Source organism: Acanthochromis polyacanthus, chromosome 16 (genome assembly GCF_021347895.1).
Source record: "Acanthochromis polyacanthus isolate Apoly-LR-REF ecotype Palm Island chromosome 16, KAUST_Apoly_ChrSc, whole genome shotgun sequence".
Classification (NCBI taxonomy): Eukaryota; Metazoa; Chordata; class Actinopteri; family Pomacentridae; genus Acanthochromis; species Acanthochromis polyacanthus.
In genome coordinates this window covers 7,848,255-7,874,869 of record NC_067128.1, presented here as the reverse complement: position 1 = coordinate 7,874,869, position 26,615 = coordinate 7,848,255, and the positions used below count along the sequence as shown (strand labels likewise).

Here is a 26,615-nt window from a genome sequence, read left to right as displayed (position 1 = left end):
ACTGTTAGCCTTCATTTGGTTTTATTCTGTTCTTTGATTTAGCAACACTCACCAGTTTTGTGATCGTTGTTATCACTTTTATGTTCTGTTCGCCACTAAGCAATAAATCCCTTCACCTCAATCAATAACATCTGGTTTGTTGTTGCATCCAGCCAACCCCTAGAGGTTAGATCGTAACATATGGATTACATGTTTTCTTTTTTGTATATTTTAATCTAATGATACACACAGGAGTTGTTCCATTGTTTCTGATGACTGCAGCCATGCATCTTGGCATGCTCTTGACCAGCTTCTGACATTGTCCTGCTGTCACAGCAGCCCATTTCTGTTGCACAAACTCAAACAAATTTGCTTTGTTTTTGGGCTTGGGGTTCTCCATTTTTCATGTGATGGTTTTCAATTGGATTTAGATCTGGTGATTGAGCAGGTCAAGCATGGCTCCAACGTTCTGGTTCTCCATCCAGGTTTTAATTGACCTTGTTGCACGGCAAGGGGCATTGTCTTGTTGGGAAATCCAGTCATTAGAAGCAGGAAAGAGTTTTCCAGCTGATGGAAGAAGACTGTTTTCAAAAGTATCGCTGTACATGACCTGGGTCATTGACCCTGTTCCCCCATGCTGAAACAACCCCAGATGGTCACTGATCCACCCTCATGTTTTACTGTAGGGGCAGACAGTCTGGTTTGTAAGTTTCTCCAAGCTTCCTCCTAACCAGTAAGTTGGCAAGAGTGGGCATCAACTGAAAACTGAATTTATCGCTGAAGAGAACCTTAGCCCAGTCATCAACAGTAACAGGTCCCAGCAAAGAGTAACCGGGCTTTCCTCTGCCTTTCGTTGATGAAGGACTTCTTCTGTGCCCTGTGTGACTTCAGACCAGCTTCAAAAAGTTGGTTTCCAACTGTCCTTGCTGAACAAGTCACATTTCTCCACTTATTGTTAAGCTCCCTGGAGGTCTGACCACGATTCCCGACACGGGAACCTCATCTCGTGGGGTAAATAAAATGCTTCCTGCTGTGACCAGCTAGCAATTTGGTAGTACCATGTTCAGCTTGTTTTTACTTGGTGTAATGAAAGACATTTTTGGAGATCTTCAGTTTTTTCGCTACCTGTCTGTCACTCATGCCAGAGTGACAGACACTAATTTCCTTCTCCATTTTGTTAACTATAAAAAATGTGCTGATAACCTGATACTTGTTGTCATATTCAAGAGTAGAAGCAGGGTGCATACATGTGGTGGTGATATTATACGTTAGTCTTATTCTTCTTTGGTGTACCAACATTAAGTGCATCAGTTAACAGTTTCTCAAAAGAGGCTCTACAGACTTTTGTCGTTGCCCATCCACCCACCAGCTGGTGTCCTCTCATAATAAACGGATGGACTGTAGGTCAGCCATCATGTGAGGAATGTTTTTCTTTGTTTGTGGTGATCCGCATTCCACTTCAGCACACCAGAGAGATAAAATACCGCTCAAAAAGCCAGAAAGGGACAAAGCCCATCTGACCTCTGACATTTACCATATCCGCAATAATATTAAAGGCAAACCGAGTTGCTTGGCAACTGTGTAGTTCCTAGTCTTAAACAGATATGATTTAATCTAAAGTTTTAGGATAGAATATGTTATTCTGGTATGATCAAAGGATAAGAGAAAGAGCAACATACTTACAGGGCTTTATAGACAAATTCTCCAAATTTTGCTAATTTTCTATTTAAAAAAATAATAATCAGGGAAATTTGCCAACTGTAACAGCTTAATTTCAATGAATATAGCCTCCTAATTTATTTGTGAATCAATGTGAACATAAATCAGTGAGCATAAAGAATATAAATCTAATGGTATGAATCACAGTTGGTTCTTGCTGGAGGATTTTTAAGGATCTGTGAAAGAGGACAAATGGGAAAAAAAGGAGGCAGTGAATTTCCTCCAAATCCCACGACTGGACTGATCTCTCACAATTAAAGCATCCACCATCCACTCTCTGGAGCTGAAGCCCACCCCCGCCCTTCCTGCGCAACGAACAGAGTAAAAAGCAAGAGGCAGCTCGGAGATGAGACCCAGCGGCCGGAGCTGGAGGATGGTTGTTAACTGGAGCCTGTGATCTCTTCTTAAATAACATATTTTTAAAAGTGTTCATGCTGTCCGTATGGAAAGCGATTTTGGGGTCCAGCGAATCCAAGGAGAGGCGCACCTAAACAACACCAAGCACAGATTGCACCAAACCGCTTCAAGTTTGATCCGTGTGGAGTAACATTACTCCCCCGACACCCGTGGACTAATGATGGCCCTAATGGTTCACCTGAAGACGGTCGCTCACCTCCGGGGGAGAGGTGACAGGATCGCCAAAGTTACCTTCAGAGGTAGGACGTCTTTCCCTGTGCGACTTCAGTGTGTTGGAGATGGTGTGTGTGTGTGTGTAGAAACTGGATCACGCTGCGTGGTGCGTCCCAGTTTTATTACAAAACAGCGTGATGGGACTTAATCTGCCGTCCGATCTGCAAGTTGTGGGAAACCCCTGTTTGATCTTTAAAGACGCGTTGCGCTCTCATGTGCCAATGCATATTTTTGTTTTTAGCCAAAACCGAAAACTGAACTAATTCTGTTCAAATAAGTAGAATCTGACACCAGATTTAAATGGATAATGTTACACAAAAAACACGAGAGCTTACATTTGGTGAAAGTTTTGCATTTGCACTCTGAGTATTAATAAGAAATTGTGATGTGCTTTTAAACTTTCCTAAATCATGTTAAGCATCCACAGAAACAGACAATGGTTCATAATATCACAATGCAGGCATTACATGCACTGTTTTCCAGCTTTCAGGACACAGATTCCTCTTCTGAGCAATGTAGTATTATTTCAGATATCACCTGTCCACAAAAAGGAAGAAACACAGTGTTACTTAAGGAGCTTCCAGTGACTTTACATTGATTTCTCATCACTGTTCTTCACTTGTTTTGACTGACTTGCTTTTATTTAACAAAGCAATAAGGGCAAGAGGTTGGCTAAGCAGAAGGCATTGACTACTAAAGTGGGTGTTGGAGTATTTTAGCTCCTCCAGGATCATTATCATAGCCTCTGACCTGCACTCTCTCAGGATATGTAACTCAGGAAACTGTAGGAAATAAAGTTGGGAAGCTTTCAGTGGATTCATTCACTGAGCTTCTTGTGTGTGAGAGAAGCTGAGACAGGGATAGAGAGCTGAGGTGAGTGTGTGTTTCAGCACCTTGGACAGAGATCAGTCCTCTCTGACAGGTGTTCAGTCTCAGCTGATCTCTGATTCGGACTCCTGCTGTCACCATTGCGACTGTGGAGGATATTACACCGTCGTCACCCTGCTTCTTCCTCTCTGTCTGGTCTGTGTGAGCACTGATGAGAAGGATGGCTCTCAGTGTGTCTGCTCTGTACCGCAGTGATTTCAGCAGGGTCTTGATATTATATGAACCGTGTCATCCGAGTCAGGGATTAGATCGTCTGTTCTTTCACTCCACGGTTCAGCTCTCGGCACTGTGGCTACAGTTCGTGTGTTTGTAATTTCAAAGAGCCAGAGCAACGTTGTGTTCGTGTATGTACGTGTATGTACGTGTATATGTATGTAGTTGTACCACTCACATTGTGGGAACATGCATTACAGAGTCACTTTGTGGGGAACCGGCTTTGTATCAAGAGCATAAAAACCAGCCTACGTGCTATGAATTATTAATTATTAGGCTGAAGATTTGGTTTAAGGTTTAGTTTTGGATAAGTCTTTGAGAAATTAATATAAATCAATGCAATATCATTGGAAGTGCAAATCTGATTTTTTTTTAAATCCGGTAGTATCTCATTCAGTCAGTGTTCTATTCTAAAGCTGCTTTGAGTTTTCTTCTTTTCTTCCAGTTAACTAACACTAAACACATTAAAAGTTTGCAACAGCAGTAAACATCAGTTACCATAAAAGACATTTAAATACAGGTTCTACAGGTTCATGCATCTTCCCGCAAAATGCAGCTGAATCAGCACGAGGACAGCCAATTTCCAGAGTACGGAAAGGTGCTAGAGCCCACTGCCTAATTTACAGCATTTTATTGCGCAAACAAAGTAATGTTTCAACACTGCTGTGTATTTTAACCCTTTGATGCACAACATGAGTCAAAAGATACCCATATTTCATTGAATATGGGTATATTTGACCCAGATTTGAACCCTTTGATGCACAACATGGGTCAAGAGATACCCATATGGGTCACTTTTGACCCACAGTCAATGGAATATGGACATCAAATGGTTAAATTAGATGTACAATTGTCCGTGAATAATTAGTTAAACAAGGATTTGAATGTGTTTCTGGCACAGTGACACTTGGACACAGACGATGTGTAACTCTCACTCTTGAATTCATCATCCAGTAGATTTGAAATCCCTGTTCAATTATCCAGTGACACGTAAACACTTTGTTTACGTTGAATATGTCTGTTTGTCCCATGTCTTTGTGCCCCTTGTACACTTTGTCTACAACTAACACAGTTGTGTTTAAACCCATTTTCCATGCTCTAGATTTTTAAATACCTTCTCGATGCTATATGATGTTACACCGCTTTCTGTTGCCCATCAGATTCTGTGGCCTCACAATTTTGTTGTTGATCTTACCCAAAAATGTGTGCCCCCTGTTTATTTACATATTAGATACGCTGTGTCACATTTAATAGCTGTGATCGCACAAACCTTAGTGTAAACGGCTGTGAAACCTGCTGCTATTAAAATAAGTGATTCCTTCTAAATCCTCTGGTGTCCACCCTGTTTGGCAGTAGCTATCAAAATAAAGAATGACAATGTGTAATAAGATGATTTCCAGTGTCAAAATGTCCCAGATGAAAATCATAGGTCCCAGAATATAATGTAACATCAGGAATAAATGGCTTTGGTCATCTGAACGCAGAAGACACAAGTTATGAACACAGCATTGACATATCATCATCTGAGGAGTTGTATATTTACACATCATGTAGTTATGGAGCAGCATTGTTACTCCATGTTATGTTCTTTTAGCTCTGTTTTTGGCCTCTACCAGCTCCAGAGGGAAATGCATGGTTCTCCACCTGTTAAATGCTCCACTAAGTTCACCAGCTTGTTTCTAACTGTGTCTGCCCACAGTCTGGTGCTAAGATTGTCTGACTAATTTCATGTAGGATGCAGGTATACGTAAGCTTGATATTGGCCGCTCAGGCTAACTGGCTTCTTTCTTCCCTTTCACTATCTGAATGCTACAGTTTTCAAAACACCAACATAACCTCAGGGGAGCAACCTTCCACACTGAAAATGTCAAGGTTTGCAGAGAATTTGAATCATGCAGAAAGGAAGCCCTGCCAGTTTTTTTTTTTTCATTTCAGTACAGTATTTACTTTAATCACAGTGCTTACCTCTATGCATTCAATGCTCCACCAAAACAAATCCGCCCATTAATGTTTTGAGGGAACACCGGAGCTGCATCCTTTGCATCACTCAGCCCACAATGATTGTGACTGGTTTATAGAAATACTAACAAGTCAGAGCTTTTTTTTCTCCCCACAAAGCAGAAAAATAGTGAGGTGCAGCGAAACCATTAAGTTCTGCAGAGCGGGCTGGATAACCAAGACTCGTGCTGAGTTAGCTCCAGTTTGGGCCTCATTAGCATACAGTGTGATCACAGAAGTAACAAGTTTAATGATAATGTTTTTTTATTGTCACGCCGATGCATTTTTAAAATTAAAATATGAGTTAAAGCTGATTTAGATGTATATAACATCATATCATCATCAAATGATGAAACTGAATCTGAATGAAACTGATCAGTTAGCTAGACTGCAAGATTGTCTTAAGGACATTAAAACCTGGATGACTTTTAACTTCCTACTGCTAAATTCAGACAAAACTGAAGTCATTGTATTTGGCCCCAAACATCTTAGAAACTCGCTTTCAAAGCAAATAGTTACTCTGGATGGCATCACATTGGCCTCCAGCACTACTGTGAGGAATCTTGGAGTTATTTTTGACCAGGACATGTCCTTTAACTCACACATAAAGCAAGTCTGTAGGACTTCCTTTTTCACCTGCGTAATATTGTAAAAATCAGGAACATTCTGTCTCAGAGTGATGCAGAAAAATTAGTTCATGCTTTTGTTACTTCCAGGCTTGACTATTGCAATTCCTTATTATCGGGTTGTCCAAATAGTTCTCTCAAACATCTACAGTTGATCCAAAACGCTGCTGCGAGAGTACTGACAGGAGTTAGCAAAAGAGATCATATTTCCCCTATACTTGCTTCTCTTCACTGGCTTCCTGTTAAATCCAGAATAGAATTTAAAATCCTTCTTCTGACATATAAAGCTCTTAATAACCAATCTCCATCATATCTTAAAGATCTGATAGTACCTTATTATCCAAGTAGAACTCTTCGCTCTCAAGCTGCAGGCTTACTTGTTGTTCCTAGAATTTCTAAAAGTAGAATGGGAGAAGTCATTTTTAAGTATTTTTTTTCTTTTCAATTCAATTCAATTCAATTCAGTCTTATTTATATAGCGTCAATTACAATCAAATCATCTCAAGACGCTTTACAGAACCCATATGCCTGACCCCCAGAGCAAGCCCAAAGGCGACAGTGGCAAGGAAAAACACCCTTTTAACAGGGAAGAAACCTCGAGCAGAACCCGGCTCTATATAGGGGGGACCCATCTGCCTGCTGGCTGGGCGGGTTGAGAGGGACAGAGGAGGGCAAGGGGGAGGGATGGGAGGAGATGGAGGGGTGGGAAAGCAAGGAAAACACAACACACATTTGGATACATGCATGACAGGATATGTGACTCAAAGTATAAGCTAACATTGAAAACTGACTCATAGTTTACTCTTATGATGTATGGCTCCGACTTTAAATATACTGCATATATAGCTAGCAGTAAAATTCAAACAGTATGTAAGTTAGCATAACAAGTACAGTGAAGGCGATGCAGAGTTGACTGGTGGAAAAGGGGAGCTGGAAGCGGAGGGCTGGAGGAAGGTCAGCAGCAGCATCCCACAGTGGACATGGTGGAGACTGGACCAGCTGGAGGAACATCGACTGCAGATCTGAAGCATCCAGCTCTGGGACCAGGGACACTCGGAGAAATAGCACAGGGGAAAACAGAGTGAATGTAATGCAATAATGGTATACATATTAAATATAAGGGTAGATAGAGAAGGGCTCAGTGCGTCAAGAGAAGTCCCCCAGCAGCCTATAGGCCTATAGCAGCATGACTAGGGGCAGAACGAAGGGACGTCCAAGAGGGAGTCAGCTGTGCAATGAAGACACAAGCCAAACCCCTGTGGGTCACCCAGTCAGCCCAAACTATAAGATTTGTCAAAAAGGAACGTTTTAAGCCTCGTCTTAAAAATAGAGAGGGTATCGGCCTCCCGAACCCAAACTGGGAGCAGGTTCCACAAGAGAGGCGCCTGATAACTGAAGGCTCTGCCTCCCATTCTACTTTTAGAAATTCTAGGAACAACAAGTAAGCCTGCCATTTGAGAGCGAAGAGTTCTACTAGGATAATAAGGTACTATCAGATCTTTAAGATAGTACCATTTATTTTTTCATCTTACTGTCACAATCCTCTGCATACATACCCAACCATCCATTATCTATACACTGCTTAATCTTCATTAGGGTCGTGAGGTGGCTGGAGCCTATCCCAGCTAAGTTAGGGTGAAGGCAGGGGACAGCCTGGACAGGTCGCCAAGATTTCATTTCTTATCAGTAAAAAAGGGTCTCTTATCTTTTACAAGGGCCTGGTTTCAACCTCACATGATGAAAATGCTTCTTTATTTGTTATAGGATTAAATCTGAGTGGTCAGATGAAAGGTGTGTGAGTTCTACATTTTGATATTTATGGTTCATTAGATAAGACACTGTGGGCGAGGAGAGCAGCGCAGGGTTCAAACCCATCATGAGATGAATCGCTGTGGCACTCACCATTAGTTTCACTTCAGTAACTGCTGTTTTTGATTGAATAATTGCTTCAGTGTTTTGCTACACATCCATAATTTTAAAGAAATAGAAGAGGCTAATGTCTTCAATTAAATCTGTCAGTAATCATTTTGCCACAGATGGAAAAATCCAATCAAATGAAGGCATTTGCATCTGTTCCTTCTTCCTTCATCTCACCATCTCTTCTGTGCATTCTTTTCTTAGTTAAATTTAGTTGCTATCATCCATTTATTGAAGACATAATAATCTGCATGTTTGTTCACTTCCCAGTTTCAAAACTCATTTATAATGTGCAGCAGTGCTTCTTCTCTTTACAACATGTACGCCAGTCTTGCATCCCAATTCTCTTCCACTACTGTGGGTTTCGAGTCATGCTTTCCCCTACAGGCTGTCAGGAAGTTTCCTGAGTGCTTTCAGCTAGAAAAAAACACTTCCTGTCTGGAGAGGAAGAAATCTACCAGAACCACCCATCCCTGCCTGCATGCCAAAGAATACATGACCCCAAGAGAGGCAGGAGGGAAATGTTGTTTGTGAACCCTTTGGAATTATGTGGTTTTCTGAATTAATTAGTAGTAAATCACAAGCATAGTGCGCATAATGCTTTAACATCCAGCCTATTGCCACTAAATAAGATTAAAGCTTGGAAGCATTTTGTTTGTAGCACTGAAAGTAAGTTGCAGGACATAGTGATTTACCAAGCAAGTGGCTCTAAAAACAACAGAAAAGGTTGAAAAATACTGTTTTGCTGTGTATGCACAAAGAAACAAACTGCTGCTGTTGTACTGTTGATGTGGTATTAGTTTCTGTCATGGTGTACACCATTTGAATCGTGATACGCTTCATTGACTTGACAGCAGCATTCAGGTTAGAGAGTGTTAAAGGGTTAAACTAATGACTGTTTTTTTGCTACTTTTGTGTCTTTATTGAACATGTCTATTAAACATTCAGAGTGCTGGTGGAAAAAGTAAGTGAATTGTGGGACTTAATATCTGGTTCAGTCTCCTTTGGTAGCAATAGCCTCAATCTACCGTTTTCTCCAGCTTAGCTGTATTTCTGGGATGTCTGGTGTAAACGGCTCCTTGGAGACAATGCCACAGTATCTCTGTTGGGTTGAGGTCTTTGCGTCGTATAATTTTTTTTGTATGTTGTAGTAGATTTACATTTAATCACCCAACATCTCTTGAGCTTTACTGTTGGGATGTTTATCATGTTATGCCAGTATCAAGGTGCTCTTTGGGAAACTTCAGATCCAAAGCAATGTTTTCTCTCGGAAAGAGAAAACATTGCTTTGGATCCAGCGATTATTTCAAGCCTTTCGCTGTTACTCAGGGCTTCTATATTTACTCAGTAGAGCTTCCTGTGTTACGCTTTTAGAGACGTCTTATCTGGCGCCATTTCTATACAGAGAAACCACAGTACTACATCATATCCAGTTCTTAAAGATTTATCGAACTGTGGACAGATGAATATTTCAGCTCTCTTATATTTCTTAGTAACTCTTTACAGCTTTATGAAAATCAACAATATTGCTCTGTTTCTCTTTGTGACGCTTGGTTTGCACTACTTCAGAGCAGTAAATGCCAAATGTTTTCAGAAATGTATATGTCTATGTAGCTCTACTTCACATCTTCAGTTTTGTTTATTGATTTGACTCCAGGTTTTCAAACTTTTGACTCTAATTGGTTTTTGTTGATGCCTTTAGCTTAGGAGTTCACATGCTTTTTTTTTCTCTAATCTGCACTGTGAAACTTGAGGGATGTATGCTCCCCTTCAAACGTATTGGAAGAGTGAGGCCAATTCCTTTATTTCTGCTGTTGACTGAAAACACTTGGGTTTGACAACAAAAGATGAATACGAGGCAAGAGATCAACATTTTAGCTTTTATTTTCAGATATTTTCATCTGGATCTATTAAAAACATAATATAAAACGCATTAAAGAAGGCCACAGTGTTCCCTGCGCAGTCAGGCTAAAACTGGTTAATTATTATTTGATATAAGGGACAATAAATTAAATAAAGTCGCTTCAAAGGAGAAGCACTGGTATTTCATTGATTGTCTGACACGTTTTTGATGAATTCTTGCTGTTATCTGTAGCTCTTGGTTTTTTCAAAGAACAGCGCTCTGGCTCTTGTAGCTCATAGCTGAGCTTCTGCACAGTAGCCTGCAGGATCACAGTTCAGTGTGCCACGCTTTCTGTAATGAAAAAATGAAGACAATCTGTCTGCTTTTGGATAGTCTGCTACTTTTTCTTTCAGTCCAACTTTCTTCGTCTGCCTTTGGACAAATTGAACCTCTTAACTTTCACACATGTGATACTGACACGGCTGTTTGGACAGTTTGTTGTATTTTTTTTAACTGCATCTTTCTGATTTGCAGCACTAAAACAGAGCTTTATGCAATCTTTTGTCTGCTGCAGACACAATTTAAACTCAGTTTTCTCCATGTAACAGTTTTCTTTGCGTTCTCTGCTAAAACAGAGATTTAAAGTGTGTATTGAAATTAAATTACTGTATAGAGGATGAGACACCCTGGCTTGATTAACAAACTATTCTAAGCATTTTTTTTCTTCTTTTCCTTTCCAGTTTCATATAAAACTGGATCATATTGAAACAGCACTTGATTTTTACTGGCTTGAGTCTTTAACATCCTCCTCTCACTGTTTTATTTTTCATCTGTCTGCTCGACATAAAAAATGCACACCGTGGTCCTTTTCTTTCCTTCCAGGTCACTTCTTTCAGCGTCACTTTGCTCTCCGTGTCTTTATCTTTCACCGTTTCATCGAGGCCAAAAGCCGAGCTGATTAGCAGCATGTTGTTTTACTTTTAGGTGTTGAGCACCTTACATAAGCCTCAGATGATTTACTGTTTTAAACCCACATCTTTAGCCGGATGAAAACACTGGTATGACAGCAGTGCCGCTGTTTTCAATAATGTAGGAGGAATATTGTCTCTTTCTCTCTCTCTCTCTCGCTCTGACATTAAAGTGGTGTTTATTTTCTAAAAAGTATTTCAAAGGATGTGGGTTTTAGAAGGTTGTAGAGAGTGTAGGAGGGATGGGAAAGAGGGAATGCTTGCAAGAGAAATGAAAAGCTGGAGCCAAAACTGGCAATTTGTATTAACAAAAATAAAAGATGAGGTTGAATGAAGCGCCACATCTTTTAAGCTTTGCTTTTGCTTGTTTGTGTACCTTTTTGTTTTACTCTGTTTGCAATGTGAATGTGCAAAGAGACACTTTCAGCATCCTAATATTAATGAAAATAATAATAATAGCAATAATAATATTAATTGAGCCCACCGGAGTGTCATTTTTTGTATTCAAACAGACCAGGCTGTAATTAATTTCCAGGTGTGTGTGTGTGTGTGTGTGTGTGTTTTATTTGAATATATATGATTGCTGATGCGTCCACATACACCCAAACAAACGCCGGCACCCACATAAAGCCTCAAATACGCAAAGCAAACTCCTGCAACAAAAGCAGAGAGCAGAGAATGAGCAGGGGGCATTCAGAAGCATCACAAAGCAGCCAGGTGAGCACTGACTGCATGAGTGAGTCAGGATAGTGAGCAGTGAATAGCTCTATTCCCTGAGTATTACCTTGAATAAACACTGCAACAGAACATTATCGTTGCCATTGGCATTTAAAGAGATTAGATTGTATGTTATCTATAAGCACGGCAAAAGGATGATTTTCATTTCCATGTACAGTATATATTATAAATCTGCTCCAATCTCTGTTTACTTGATTCTGCTTCTGTCATGATCCTGCTCTAGCCACTGCCCTTCTTTCTCCTTCCTCCTCTTTTCTTCCTTCTCCCTTCTTCTTTTCTCATCTGTCTCTTTTGTATCTCTCTCCTTCAGTCTTTCTCTTGCTGTCCTTCTTCCTCCTGTTCTCTCTGTATCTATCTGTTTTGAAATGTCTCCCTTTGGCTCCCTCTGTTTGTCATCTTTCTCCCTCTTGTCTCTCTCGTCCCATGTTTCCTCTCTGTCTGCACCTGTTCTCTGTCTTTCTGCCTGTCTCACTCACCTGCCTGCACTCCTGAATAGTTTTGTGAATCACCTGCACTGATCAGCCCATTGACCTCACCTGTCTGCAATTACACCTCCACTATTTAAACTCTGCTCATTCACTCATTCCCCGTTGGATCATAGATTCTGTTTCCCTCCTGGATTCAGTTTCTCCCCAACAAATCCGCGACCTCCTGTCTGCTTTAGCCTCTTGGACTCTCCTGCTTCCCTGATCCTGGATTTCCCCCTCTTGGACTCTGTTTTGCTCATGGATATTTCCCAGCCTTCTGTCTGCCAGTTTTGTTCTCCCATGAGCTTCTAGATTTACCGAGTCCACCTGCTTTGCCCCCTTAGTTCTATTTTCCCCTGGTTTTGTAAGTACATTGTTTTATTGTGTGGTATATTGGTTTTGTAGTTGAGCTGTGTGTTTGTTTGTTTTTTTAGGTCTAGGAGTGTAGTTCATTCTAGTCTGAGATTTGGTTTAATTTATCTCCTGGTTGTTTTTCCTTCCCTGTATTTGTTTAGTTAGTTTTGTTTAAATAAAGACCTGTTTCTGTTGCCACCTGTCTGTCATATCTTTGCCTGCGCCTGGATTCTCCAAAACAGATGCCTGTGCTCAGCGCAATGTTGTTGTTGTTTTTTTTTTTTAATTAAATATTTTGTCTGTTGGAAATAATGCAAAGACCTGCAGGCTTGGTGGAGTACTGCACTCTGAGTGCTTTTCTTGTTGTTGTTGTTGTTGTGCCCACAGTTTAGTCCTTTAGTATAGTGGTTCCCAAAGTAGAGGTTAGGCCCCTATAAAGGGCCACAAGATAAATCTGAGTGGTTCTAAGATTAAAAAAACTGCAACTATTTCTCTCTCAGCTTCCAACAAATATTTTAATGAAACAAAGTTGTTTTTTTTCGGCAGGAATTTATAGACTGTTTTAGGCAAGATCAAACCTTTTTGTGTGTTCTGACTGCAAGAACTGTCCATGTAGAACCTTTCAGGCCTGTTTTGAGGTGACAAGGTCAGAACTTCTGACCAATCCTGGAAACCCAATGTGCATGGCTGCTAAACACTGAATGGTTAAACTCATTGAAGGCAATGTTCTCTCCATTTTTTTTTTTTTTTTTTTTTGTTGAGTAACAGTCTTGTACAACAGCGGCATCAGCAACTTAAAATTCACTGTATGTGCTAGCAAAACAAACGTTCACTATCCCATTTCCTTTCCTCCACTTCTAACTACTATTTGCCACATTTTTGGAGCACAGAGAGTTAAAGTCAAGGTCAGCTCTGTCAGGTCCTAAAATGAAAACACTGAAAAAAGAGGTTTAAAGTCAATTAGGGGGTTGCTCCTGTCACAATACCTCATGTCTGTTCTAAGTTCCTGCAGTGGGAAACTGTCTTCTATTTGACACCTATGGCAAAACAAGGATCACAACTAAACACTTTGTTTTTTTTGTATGCGGCACAAACCAAGAGAAGTTAACGTATTTTTTTAAGCTCATCATACTGCTAGTTTTTGCTAAAAACTAAATGTTTGTCATGTAAATGCAGTCAAAGAAGAAGTGCATTTTTTCAATCTAGAGTTCAGTGGTACAGAGCTATAAAGCAGAACTGGATGGACAAATTCAAGTCAGCTGGTACTGAACATAACTGGTATGTCTTGTATGTTAGTGTTGAATTGGTATATTTCAAAGTGGTTTTAAATTTGATTTACTAATTGCGATTTCTGTGACTAAAACCCTGAAACTCAGAATTTTCCTGTAACGTAAGCAGATTATATTAACACCAGTAACGCTGTGCTGTACAAACGCCCCATGCTGTGACACCACCCACTCAAACTGAGGTAACGGTGACATTATTGAACGATATTTTAACCACTAAACTCTGCTTCATCTTTCAGGTCTGCCCTTCTACAGCCGCATAGCAGAGAACTGTGAGGAGGTGGCCAACTTTAATGAGGTCAGTATCTTTATTTACTCTGTCATCGTCTGGCCTCCCCTGACGGTGATCGATCAGCAATTATCGGATAACAATACGCTGATTTCACAGGCAGCAAGTTTGGTAATGAAGTGGAGGAGGATAGTCAGTAATTAGCAGGCATCGGACTTAATGGAGTCATTTTGTTTTACTTGGAATCTTTTCAAGAGACTGAAGTAACTTGATACGAGATGAATGAATGCTGGATTTTACATTTACAGCAGCACAAGTGGATTGCTGTACTGAAAGCAAGAACTCGCATGTTATGAGTCTTCAAAAACATTTTAAAACTCTACTGCTATAAATTCAACAGTTAATTCTCTTGAAGACTGCCCCAACAAGGTTTAACTTTGCAAGCCTTAGTATTTGATGGTTCTGCTGCTACTTTGAAACACCTAATAGCAAAACTACATTCACATTAATGATAGGAAGAAAATCAGATATGAAACGTTATTTTTAACATCTCTCCATTCTGCTAATATCAGGTTGAATTTGAACTTCATCACCTTCTCAGACATCACCTCACCACATAATTGGATTTTGAGCAAGTGGTTCATATTTTAAAAAGCCTTCTGACCAGACAACTGAAAAAGCTTCAATGCATTTTCCATATACTTTTAATGAATTCAATATATAGTAAATCCATTTTGCATTCTAAAATAGAAAGAGATACTGTACATGAAAGATGAACCACTGTTAAACTAAAGTATGCAGGCAAATTCCTCATATTCTGTAAGTTAGATTTTTAACTCCAAAAACTTCCCAAATGAAAGCAGTGCAATATACAAAGAATGACATTTTTTTCTACATAAGTGTGGAAACATATATGAATGTATTTTTATGAGAATGTTTAAGTATTGCATTTGAGAAAGTTTGATAAAGAGAAAAAAACTCAAAAAATGCATAAAGAACGTTTTTACACTCGTGAGGTGCTTTTTGACTTTTTTTTTAAAGTATGAAATGCACATAATGCATGACAGAAACACCTTTTACTGAATAGGTTTGGACGTAGAAAACATTCAACCCACACTACTGTTGTTTTTGCTTCCAGATAGCAAGAAATATATCAAATATGGTAATATGCCAATTCATATTTACAACTTGCCAGACTGAAAACAATTCCTGAAGACTTCTATTTTCTACATGGACAAAGATTTCTGTTTTTTCCTTTAAAATTTTGAAGTTGTTGTTGTATTCCATATGTAGTGTATATACTATAAAGTATGGATGTACAGAGTTTGTACTATTCAAGCCTTCATGCTTTTCTCCATTCTCAGACTGCAATAGTTGCAATGAAATAGTTTGCCCCAGTTGTATTTGTACTGCTTTGAAAGATTCATACTCGACTTCAAAATGTGCAGTCCTGGTTTTATTTCCAGCTCCTTCTAATCTTGTAGATTGTAAAACCCCTTTCTGAAGACAATATGCAGTTCATTTGCTTCAAAGCAGTTCATGGAAACAGGCCTCATTTGCATTTTCTTCTATCTTCTTAAAAATGTTTTGCAACTATTTAAAAGTTGGTTTGATAATTACATGGAAACACAGCTATTGTATAAGAAGCAGGGGGCATCAGAAGCCCAGTGAAAGAGAAACGCATCTACACTTCGCATTCATTAACAAGCAATTAACAGTTTCTTGTTTTGACTGTGTGAGAAATTTGGAGCCTGTGTGGAGAAACCCCATGCAGACACTCAGATGACTTCATATGTGCCAGTGCTAACCACTGAGCGACTCCCGTCTTATCACCTCATTACTGTTGTAGCATAAAAACCTCACTGGCTCTCACTTGCAAATGGCCAGTGTCCTGCCAAGTGTCCCCTAATCGGCCTCTCCTGTTCGCTTATGGTCTATCAGGGTCTGGGAGGTGAGGCTGAATTAGTGATCTCCACCCATGCATGGTGCTGACACTGTTGTAATTAAACTCGACGCTCCAAATTCCACTGTGAGAGAGGGGTTGGTCCAGTAAATAGCCTTCCTGCCAAACCTAGAAGGTCTTTTAATTTCAAGGAGAAAGTTTGGCAAATATGAAGTCTTTCACCATTTCGCTAACTCCAGTAAATTGCATTATTCTGAGCAACAGCACACATCTAAGTGTCCCCTTTGAACACCCAAAAGGTTTTTGCTGGAGTCCCTTCGATGCTGGTTTTTTCTCACTTTGGCGGCTGTGAGATTCGGGTGGAAATGTTCCCAGTAGGATTCCTGCGAGCTCCTCTGACACTAAGAAACCGGCCTTATGATAGATTTATATGCAAAGAGTAATATGAAAGGTGGGAGGAAAAAAAAGATGATGAAAGTTGAGGGATTAGAAGAGAAGTGCAAATCCATACAGAGCAGAGGAGGCAAACGAGAGAGAATAGAGGTAGAGGAGAAAGTCAGGGAATGAAATTCAAAAAGCACCTCAAACATATATAGCACCTTCCCAGAGGAGCTTAGACTACAGGTTTTTTTTTTTTTTCTCTCTGAGCGGTGCTGGTTTTCGCAGGGAAGAACATTTTTCCTTTGATGGGCTCACAGGCTGAGTGCTGCTTCCTTTGCTGATAACCAGAGCTTTTGTTTTCAGTCTAATCAGGAAAATGCCTAAATGACAGTACACAGTTGGCCATTTGCAAACACACGCACAGTCCCTGCAGAAACAATGACTCTATTTTGTGCAGAAAAGGGGAGAATGTGAAAGAAATATTCATAACTGTGCAATAATTCATTCCTGTGGGCTGCTACTGATACGTGATGCCCTCTGACAGCCTCACCCGGCTCTCCCGTCTCGTTCCTGTGGTGCCGCGGAGGTCGTTAGCATCATTCAGCATCAATACTGCGTCCAGGCTTTCCTTGGGACGACTTGTGCTTCCAGTAGGCTGTGTGTGATGGTGTGTTGTGTTGCTGGTGCTGCTCTTCCTGACCCCCCCGATGTGATGAGCAGCTCCTTAACACATCCTCCTCATCGGTGACTGGAACATTTGCATGGCTCAGTAAGCTCGGTCCAGCCTCTGGATTTGAGGCCATTAGCATAGACTTGTGTGTCTTGTTGCTTTACGCATGGACTAGCAGCAAGTCTTTGAACTATTATGCGCATAGGCTGGGTGGGGGAATCTGTATTCATTATTCATCCCATGGTAGGGCTTTTAGCTGCAGAACACCAGGGCTTCCCCCTCCTTACTCATTAGGCATAACTGGAGCAACGAACGCAGAAGCCTGCAAGCGCTGGATTTGGCCATGGGGTTCAGTTTTGGGCGTCGCCGATAAAACTGCTGTGTGTGCATGTAGAAATGTGGGCATAAACGAGAGAGCATATGTAAGAATTTAGATTGTGTGTTTGGTTTACAAACAAGATGTCAAGAGCTTTGAACCGTGCAGACAAGACACAGGGAATTATGCACACATGATGAGTGTAAGAAGATTCATTCTGTGCCAGCTTGCAGCTACTACGGCCCTACAGTGTGTGCAACGTCTGACTTTTTAATGAGAGTCTTGTGATTATGTAACACCGGAATTCTGAATCCCATTACTTTTTCATGGGTTTTCAGGATGTTGTGTACTTACTGTTCTGATGCCTGTCTCACAAAAGGGATTTAAAAGTGGCGTGTGCGTGCAGATTGTAAAAGAAAGTAGATCCTACAACCAGAGAAAAGTTCAATCACCCTTTACTCTCCTGGGTGCAATTAGGCACATTTTGTCAAGCTACATGACAGGTGGTTCCAAGCATCTTGGAGAAGTTGTCCCAGTTCTTCTCAAGAGTGAATTGTATTTTAAAAAACAAAGAAAACAAACCTTGTTGACTAGTAGCAAAGCACAATTTGAGGTTATCAAGGTAATTCCAGGTTTAACTCTGGGTTTTTAGGACTACAGTGTTGGCTGACTTGTTACCAGTGTAGAACAAAAGAGTCTGGGTCAATACATAGCTGAGGTACTTTTGAAGTCCATGGGATGTATATCGCATACACTTTTATTAAAATAAAAAACTAATATTTTTTATGTCTGTCTCCACAAATTCCATAATTATTTACTATGGAAACAATCACTTATTAAAAATGACTGGATATCATTAAAATGTCAAATAAATAACCGTCCCAGTGCAATAACCACCTTCTAATCAGCTTAACAATAAGAAAATGAGTTTATTCAAAAATAGTTTTGTATTCATTTTATTAAGTTGAGATAATCATAGCAGATATTTCTTTTTGGCAACATATCAAATTTTATTTAGAAAATAACAAATTGTATCTGTCTGAGAAATCACTTTCAACTAAGTTCCCCATTTCAAAAACACCTCAAGGAAGTGTGTTAATTCCAGATCACATGACCTGCTCCACATGATGTCATTTCCTCCTGAAGAAAAGACTGGAAAGACTCCAAGGCTTTCTGAGTTATTTAATATAAAGTAGTGTGTGAGTCAAGTGTGGATTTATGGCTTGTCAACAGGTTTACTACAATATCTTTATAAATAACTTTCAATTTCAGTTTTAGTCAAGTGTGTGTGTGTGTGTGTGTGTGTGTGTGTGTGTGTGTGTGTGTGTGTGTGTGTGTGTGTGTGTGTGTGTGTGTGTGTGTGTGTGTGTGTGTGTGTGTGTGTGTGTGTGTGTGTGTGTGTGTGTGTGTGTGTGTGTGTGTGTGTGTAATATTTGGAAGAATCTTTCTGTCTGAATTCCATGTGGTGTTTGGTTAAAGGTGGCCATGTTGATTTTAGGCCTGAAAACAGCAAAAATGTCAACTATGATACCTGTCAACTATGTTGCAAAAAGTCCTGCATATTGACCCTTCTATACACTTGTGAAGGCTACATGTAACATGGCAGTATTGAGTTTATAATGACTGATATAACTCAGAATTTTCTATTTTGTAATAACTAAAACACATGCATCTTTGTGACAAAAAAAACAATTATACATTTTTGTTCTCTCATAGGTTTGTTATTGGTCTTTCAGAAATATGACAAAATCTGTACTGTCAAAAATATACATCCAGCAACGCTGCTACTTGGTTTAATGTCCTTTGGCTTTTTTTCACCTCAACAAGTGCTGCTTCTATAAGAAGAGTTTCCTTCTTCCGTATCAGCCTTTCAGACCGTGACGTTATAAAACACACTTGACTGAGGACAGCTTTCTGCTTTCTGGAGATTCTTGTCTGACTCTCAACAATCCTGACCAACAGTTTTTCAGCAGCAGGTGACAGTTTGTGGTACATTCCTGATTGTGGTGGTGACACAACTGTACCATGCAGTTTATATTTATAATTTTTTGCACAGATGATTTTGAGACCTGTAGCTTTATTGAAATGGTCACTTTTGTGACTTGTTCACGTCAATGATTTCTTGTTTCTGATATTTGCTGAGCTCCTCAGACTTTCCCACTGTAGTGTTTGGTTTATGTTTTTGAGTCTGATGAGTTTATCAAATGGTTTCTATGGAAACTGGCTCAGAGGAGTCACCAGCTGTAGTCAGTCGTAATCACGAGAAGTTAGGAGGCCATGTCACTGAGAAAATTTGAGTAATATGACTAACAAGCTGCTGTTTGTTTATTTTTGACCGAGCAGATTTTGTCAAATTCCTGGAAAACCGATAATAAATCTAAAAAATAAAAGAAACCATAGTGCATAGATGTTTTTTGTGATAAGGATGTATGTGTTTCAATCATTCCATCACAGAAAATTAAGAATTGTAAGAGTCATGGAAAATTCATCCCTGCGACCCTAGTGAGGACAAAGCGGTGTATAGAGGATGGATGGATGGATGGGAAATTCATGACTGCCATGATACACACGTTCTAGCAGGTTATGTTTGAGATAATAAATCAGCACATATTAAAACAACAACTACAACAACCTACAGACCAATCAGCTCTCCTTTAGGATGTTCTCCTCCCAGAAGATCCAGTGGAGCTCAGTGTGCAGATAGTGAGAGGGGAAGATAAGAGTTTTGCAAATGATTTCAGAGCTGTTTCATTGTTCTATAGCCCTTTGTAGAGCGATATAATCCTAGAACAGAAACTGATTAAAAGACTAAGGCCTTTCAGCCTGACTGCTGATTTTATAAGATTTGCAGTAAGTCCACTTATCAGTTTGAATGATTTTTTAAAATATTTCTTCTGTACTTGCTCCCAGAATGTTGAACACCACCAAGCAGCTGAACAAATGAAACTAAAACTGTCACCGCCACGTTAACAATGACTAAAGTAAAAATGAACAAGTATGAGCATAGACTGCGATAAATCTATCAAAATGCAGTCAGTTTGAGTGTTGAAAAATGGTTCTCGTAAAATGTAGCAGCAGTGAAGTGAGTATTCAGATCTGTTAGGAAAAAGGATTCCTATAGTCCATTACAAATAAATGTCCATCTTTGAAGGACAAGCACCAAAGTATTAGCATCAAAATGTACTTGAAATATCAAACTATGTCTCGTGAAATCAGATGATGAAAAGATATCTTGAGCAGACTGAGCTTGCTATGTTGTCTGTTTTTAATCCAACATATTGTTTATGAACCGATCTGTTAGCTTTGTGTCTGTACAGCATCACACTACTTTGTGTTTCCCTCTCTGTGAAGAAAACTCATCATTACTACTGTTGTTAAAGAGTTTTGTAATGTAAGCACGTCATTTCTGTGACTTTCCTGTGATAGCTGATGTTGTTTATCTCCTTGGAAGGACTCTTTCAACCACTGATGTTGCCTCAGCTTTTCTCCACTGAAAGCCTCATCAGCCCGACCGGTTCGCTGAACTGGAGGGCGTGTTGTGACTGATCAAAGCAAGGCGAACAAGACCACAGTGAGCTCACTTCCATGCCACTTCCCATATTGCATGGATAATCATGTTTGGGAAGTTAGCGGGTTCAAGTAAGGCTTATATGTTATATGAGAACATACTGTATCGCTATTACGGTAAGGTTTTTAAACTAATATACACTATACCAAGTTCGTATCCGGTAAATCAGCAAAGAATACAAGACTTGATATGATCCATATCTGGGGATCATATTTCTGCTGCTTCTTTACTGACCACTTGACCACCAGTATGCAGGAGAGAAGCAGCAGCTGCCTCTGGACCAGTCACAAGCTGGAATATAGCCGGTGCTAAAAATAGTTTAGATACTTCACCAGTTTTTAAGATTCAGGGCTGCTCCAGGGAGGTGCTTTCCCATCTCTCAGTAACCTGAATAAATGATGGGATGATGTTTTCTCTGCTTGTTTTAACTTTGAAGGAAAGCAGAAATGAGTGCAGCTAAAATGAGCAAAATAGAATCTGCAAATGCCAAACTTACAGTATGCAACCTAAATTTATGACTTTTTCATGCACTATTTCACACTGGTTTGTGTGTAGAATGAGAACACCTCTGGATTAAAAAATAAGCAGTGCTGTGAAAAAAGTATTTGATCCCCTACAAATATCTTCAATTTTTACATATTTCTCACACTTATAGGTAAAACTAATTTCAATATAAAACAGACATAACCAACAAAACACCAAATGCTGTTTTTAAATGAAACAAATAAATATGTTTATTCAAGATTTATTGAACACCTATATCACCACTGTTAAAAACAGGGTTGGTTGGGCCACTCATGGCAGCAACAACTGCAGTTAAATGTTTGCGACAGCTGGTGATCATCTTTTACATCGCCATGGAGAAATTTTGGTCTACTCTTCTCTAAAGAATAGTTTTAATTCTGATGGTTTTCCAGCATGAACTGCCCTTTGAAGGTCTTGCCACAGTATATCAGTTGAATTCAAGTCCGGATGTTGACTCGACCACTCAAAATCCCTTATTTAGGTATTTTTGAGTCCTTCAGAGGTGGATTTGTTTGTATGCTTTGGATCATTGTCGTGCTTGAGCTTTAGGTCACAAACTGATGGGTGGATATTCTCCAGGAGAATTTTACAATGGAGAAGAATTCATGGCTCCATCAGTTATGAGAAAATGTTGACAGAAAGTTCCACCTTTGACTCATCAGTCCACAGGATGTTATCCCAAAAGTCTTAGGGTTCATCAAGATTTTTTTCTTTGTAAATGCCACACAAACCTTTGTGTTCTTTTTGGTCTGTAGTGGTTGCAGTCTTGTAACTGTCCCATGATGCCATATTCACCCAGTGTCTCCCGACTATGGAATCATGTAGACGGACCTAAACTGAGGCCAGTGTTTTCTGCAGTTCTTCTGATGTTCGTCTCTGTTCTTTTGTTATCTCCTGGATTAGATATCGACCCGCTCTGAGAAATGTTGATAGGCCAGCCACTCCTGGGAAGGTTCACCACTGTCCCATGTTTTCTCCATTTGTGGATAATGGCATGTGGTTCTCTGGAGTCTCAGAGCCTCACCAATGGCTTTGTAACCTTTTCCAGACTAATAAATGTCAGTGACTTTGTTTCAGACCCTTGATCTATTTCACAATGCCAGACCGGTTCTATTTAGTGATGTTTACATTCAACAAGCCTTGCAGTAATCTTATGTGGGTGTGGCTGGTGAAATTAAACCCAACTACCAAATGAATCTGGTCATTTGTTAGATTGGTAGCTAAGGGGGGAATTACTTTTTCGCAAAGAGCAAGATAGGCTGGAGGTCATTTTTCTTTCAATAAATGAAATCAACATTCAAAAACTACATTTAGTGTTTTCTTTGGTTACTCTTGTCTAATATGAAAATTTGTCTGACGATCTGAGACCTTTACGTGTGAAAAATATTCAAAAATATAGCATTTCTGTAAGGTTGAGAAATCATGTTTCACAGCGCTGTTTATGTCTGCACACACTTATATATATATATAGAACAAAACATAATTTCTGTAGCGAAAGCTGTTATTTTGTTATTGCCAGCCGTTGGGAGAGGAAAAACACACAGAGGTTTATTGTTCTTTTACTGTTTCTGTAAGTGTGCCCATGTGCATCAGCTTGTAACTCCTATACCGTATATAGAGTCTCTCTCAGGAATAAAAACTGGTGCAGATATCAAGAAGACAAAACAAAGTCCCAGAACTATAAAGAGTTACCCAATAAAAACAAATTATGCACAAAAACAGAGAAGAAGTTGTCTTAAAATGCATTTTTCACATCTGAAGCACATCCCATTAAGTGGCATCTCATAATAGGCGTCTGAGTGGATTTGTTTCTCAAGGTAGACAATGGCCAAGATGAAAACAAACAGTTTTTCTTGTTTTTATTGCAGTGAACAGTCTCAATAGAGATGAGGCAGAGAAAGGTTGGTTTGCAAGTTCTAGTATGACTGATGAGTGACGGGTGTGATTTATTTATTTTTGCCTTTTTCTGTACTGTACTGCATCAAAATGATAAGGAATGGTACTGCTCTAGCAATGTATTGCTGAGGATAATCGTGTTATTGTGTCTGTTTCCAGGCGTGTAACAGTATGAGTATTTTTTTTTTTTCTGAACTGATCTGGAGGCCGCGTTCAGTTTGATATAAGACTATGACACTGGGATCCAAGTAACTGCTGTGTAAAACAAATGCATATACAAAAACAAGGATCTTATATATGTCTGCATCACTAAGAGTTTGATGTCAGAGCAGCTCAGCTCCAACAATAACTGTTATTTCCCTTTTCCACTCATATCCTGCTACACAAAGACATGATTTTTTAAATGTCAGTCTCAGTTTTGCCAGTGATTTGGACATTTCTGACAGCATATTTGTTCAAATTTTGCACAAATGAACACAAGTTAGGGTTTTGTTGTTGGAGTGAAGAAGCCAAAGGAGATTTTAAAAAAAAAAACATCCCAGGTAGAAAATAAAACTTTTGGATTGAGAGATGAGTCCTCTCTCCCTGCACAACACCATTTATTTTTTAGGAGTAGTGAAGCAGTTTACTTGACAAGTACACTGTCAATCATCTCTAGACCATCTGGTCTTCCACAGCAGGAAGTGGGGACATAACTGCAGCTCTATTACAGTGTAGGTGGAAACAAAATAAGACTTCACTGAATTAACTGGATAAAAACTATCTTTTCCTAAACATTTTCAGTATCCACTAATATTAATAGCTGATGTGACTTCTTATCAGTGTCAGTGTAGTATTAATTAAGATGGGAAGCAACACCAACAAAAACTAGTATTAACTGGCTGCCACGTTCAAACACGTGCAGACATTCTGGGAGAGTGAAAGCCCCTGACTGATCCATGGCATTTTATTTGACACATACAGTAAATTAGACCGAGATGAATGGAGAAACACTGGAGCATGCAGACAAAGTGACACACGAGAAACAGAGCTCGGGTGGAAATGAAAACGGGGACGGACAGTTGAATTGGAAAAAGAAAATTGAGCCCAGGCTGCCAGTGGTAATGCGGTGGGCATGTCGGAGTGCTGTCAGCGCATCGGACGAGGTCGAGTTTCTCTGCAGAACCGGCTTATCAGACATGCCGTTTCATCTATACTGCCAGGCGCACACACACATGCACACACACAGACTGTGAAACAACATGGACTGCTAACAATATGACAAAATACAGTTGAAAAGGACTAAATACACTTTTTTTGACCTGCTGATTCAACAAAAATGCCCAAAAAACCAACCCGGTCTCACGGGGATTCGTGAAACTGTCACGTAAGTTTTAGTTTCGGTTTCGTGCGCACCAACACGATTTCGTCATGTTTTTCGTGCCGCTCACCACGAAATGTTTTTCGCTGTGGTAATCACATCTGAAAGTGGTTTATACCGGCGGATTCATGACGATCTAAGCTGTCCATCGGCGTATACTGCTTGTGTGATCGCGTTTGCGGCCGCCGGCCGCCGGACATTCTTGAAATTCCTATGCAAATTGGTAAGTGTACCACCGGCTTATGGTTAGGTTATGGTTAGGTTATGGTTAGGATTATGGTTAGGGTTATGTTTAGGGACGATGTCATGCAAAATATAGCGTTGGATTCGCCACGGTTTTACATTAAAAATATAATATACACATTCTTTTGAAATACGTTCTGAGTGGCACGAAAGGTCCGCCGTTTAAAATACATTGGTGCGCATTTCATGGTGAGCGGCACGAAAAACATGACGAAATCGTGTTGGTGCGCACGAAACCGAAACTAAAACTTACGTGACAGTTTCACGAATCCTCGTGCGATCGGGCTGAAAAAACTGAACCTCATGCAAAAGCCTGCAGTCATATTTGCAGTTCTGTGAGCTACCTTTAGCATACTAACATGCTCAAAGTAATAATACTGATGGTATTTTTTAATTTGCATCTTATCTTAACATGTTAGCATGGTAGCACTTTTCCAAAGTGAACTAAAAACTGAACATCAGACAAAAGCCTGCCGTCATACTCGCAGCTTTAAGTTTTTACTGGTATTGCAGTTCTTTAGGCTACATTTAGCATGCTAACATGCTCACAATAACTATACTGATGATGTTTAGCAAGTAAACCACTATCTTTATTTAGCATGTTAGCATATATAGAAGAGTAGGAGAGCCTGATATTTAATTCTCATCATATATGCTCCCTAAATAGGCTTGTTTTGTGTGTAGTTTTTATAATGTAGACAATGTAGAATATTATAAATAATATGAAACAGACTGCACAGTATGGTGTGCAAAAATACTACATATGCTGAGTATATCAAAGTTTATGCAAAACTTAAGCAGCACACAGAATGGCAGCTATTTTTCTTATTTTAGATTTGCACAAAATTTCCTGCGAGTTATGAAGATAAGTATCACCAAAGTCACCGTCTCAAGTGTGTCACACTGCTATTTAATTAAAGTTAAATCCACACTGAGAAGATGTATAAAAAAAAACCCTTATTTCTCATAGTCTTTAATATTACATACAACACCCAGCTGATGCATATGGAACCACCTGGTAAAGCTTGCTATAATGGAAAGTGGCTGCAGGCTCTTTCAGCAGTCTACTCTCATCTCTTTTATCCTTTAAGAACACATCTAAGCCTGTCGAGTCTAAGTGCAGACGGCTGCATCATCATCAGATCACAACAAACCTGTAAACTCAAACCAAACGTTATGCACCGCACGACTGTGAATGTACTGTATTTCTCCCAATAATGAGTGTTAAAGACAGCATATTGTTCTTAATTAATCATAGAGGTGTTTTCCTTCTCTGTGTCCATGGCGACAGTCATGAGATATCAAAGCGTGCTGAGGTGGGGGAAGTGAGGACGACCCGGTCATCCATCTGTTCGCCACAATGCAGCAGCGTGGGATCACAGGCGTAATAGCTTCTCCTCATCTGAGCGTTTAGCTCCTCTGATTGGCCACAGTGGCCTCAGGGCTCGCAACTAGTGAGATCATACCTGTCACTTTTAATGAGCGACCGTGCTCCGTCAATTAACCGTCGTACAGTACCGAGGGTTAAGGAGGGGATCTGGGAATAGCAATGTGCGATATTCCGACAGTAAATGGAGAGGAGGATCTAAAATAAGCCCCTGCTACTTAGATTATTATCACACATTTCCCTGAACACATAATCAGAAATATATTTGGATGAAGGACGTCAGACTGAATGCCTAACCAGGCGCATTGCAGCAGCTTTATGTCAGTCGTCATTTGATGCTCTGTGACTACTTAGTTTGAACTGCGCAGAGCTGCAAACTGTACAAAACAGAACAAGAACACAGTATAGCTTCTCATTCATGTCTGTGTTTCTTTTAGCTTTGTGTATCAAAAGTTGTTTTCATTTTTTCTGTCTGATCACCAAACTCTTTATATTTTCCCTGAAAACACTT

The 26,615-nt window shown here is 39.7% G+C and overlaps 1 protein-coding gene across 9 annotated transcripts in view; it reads left to right on the top strand.

Moving 5' to 3' along the window:
* Positions 1-1,996: 1,996 nt before the first annotated feature.
* otofa (otoferlin a) overlaps positions 1,997-26,615 on the top strand; it is a 114,414-nt gene continuing 89,795 nt past the window's right edge. For 8 of the 9 annotated variants that reach the window (XM_051960997.1, XM_051960991.1, XM_051960992.1 and 5 more), the window contains exons 1-2: positions 1,997-2,354; positions 13,866-13,924. In XM_051960997.1, coding sequence (XP_051816957.1) covers positions 2,273-2,354; positions 13,866-13,924 — 141 coding nt within the window. In that variant the 5' untranslated portion in view covers positions 1,997-2,272. The remainder of the gene's footprint in view (positions 2,355-13,865; positions 13,925-26,615) is intronic. The other variant, XM_051960993.1, reaches the window with a different exon arrangement.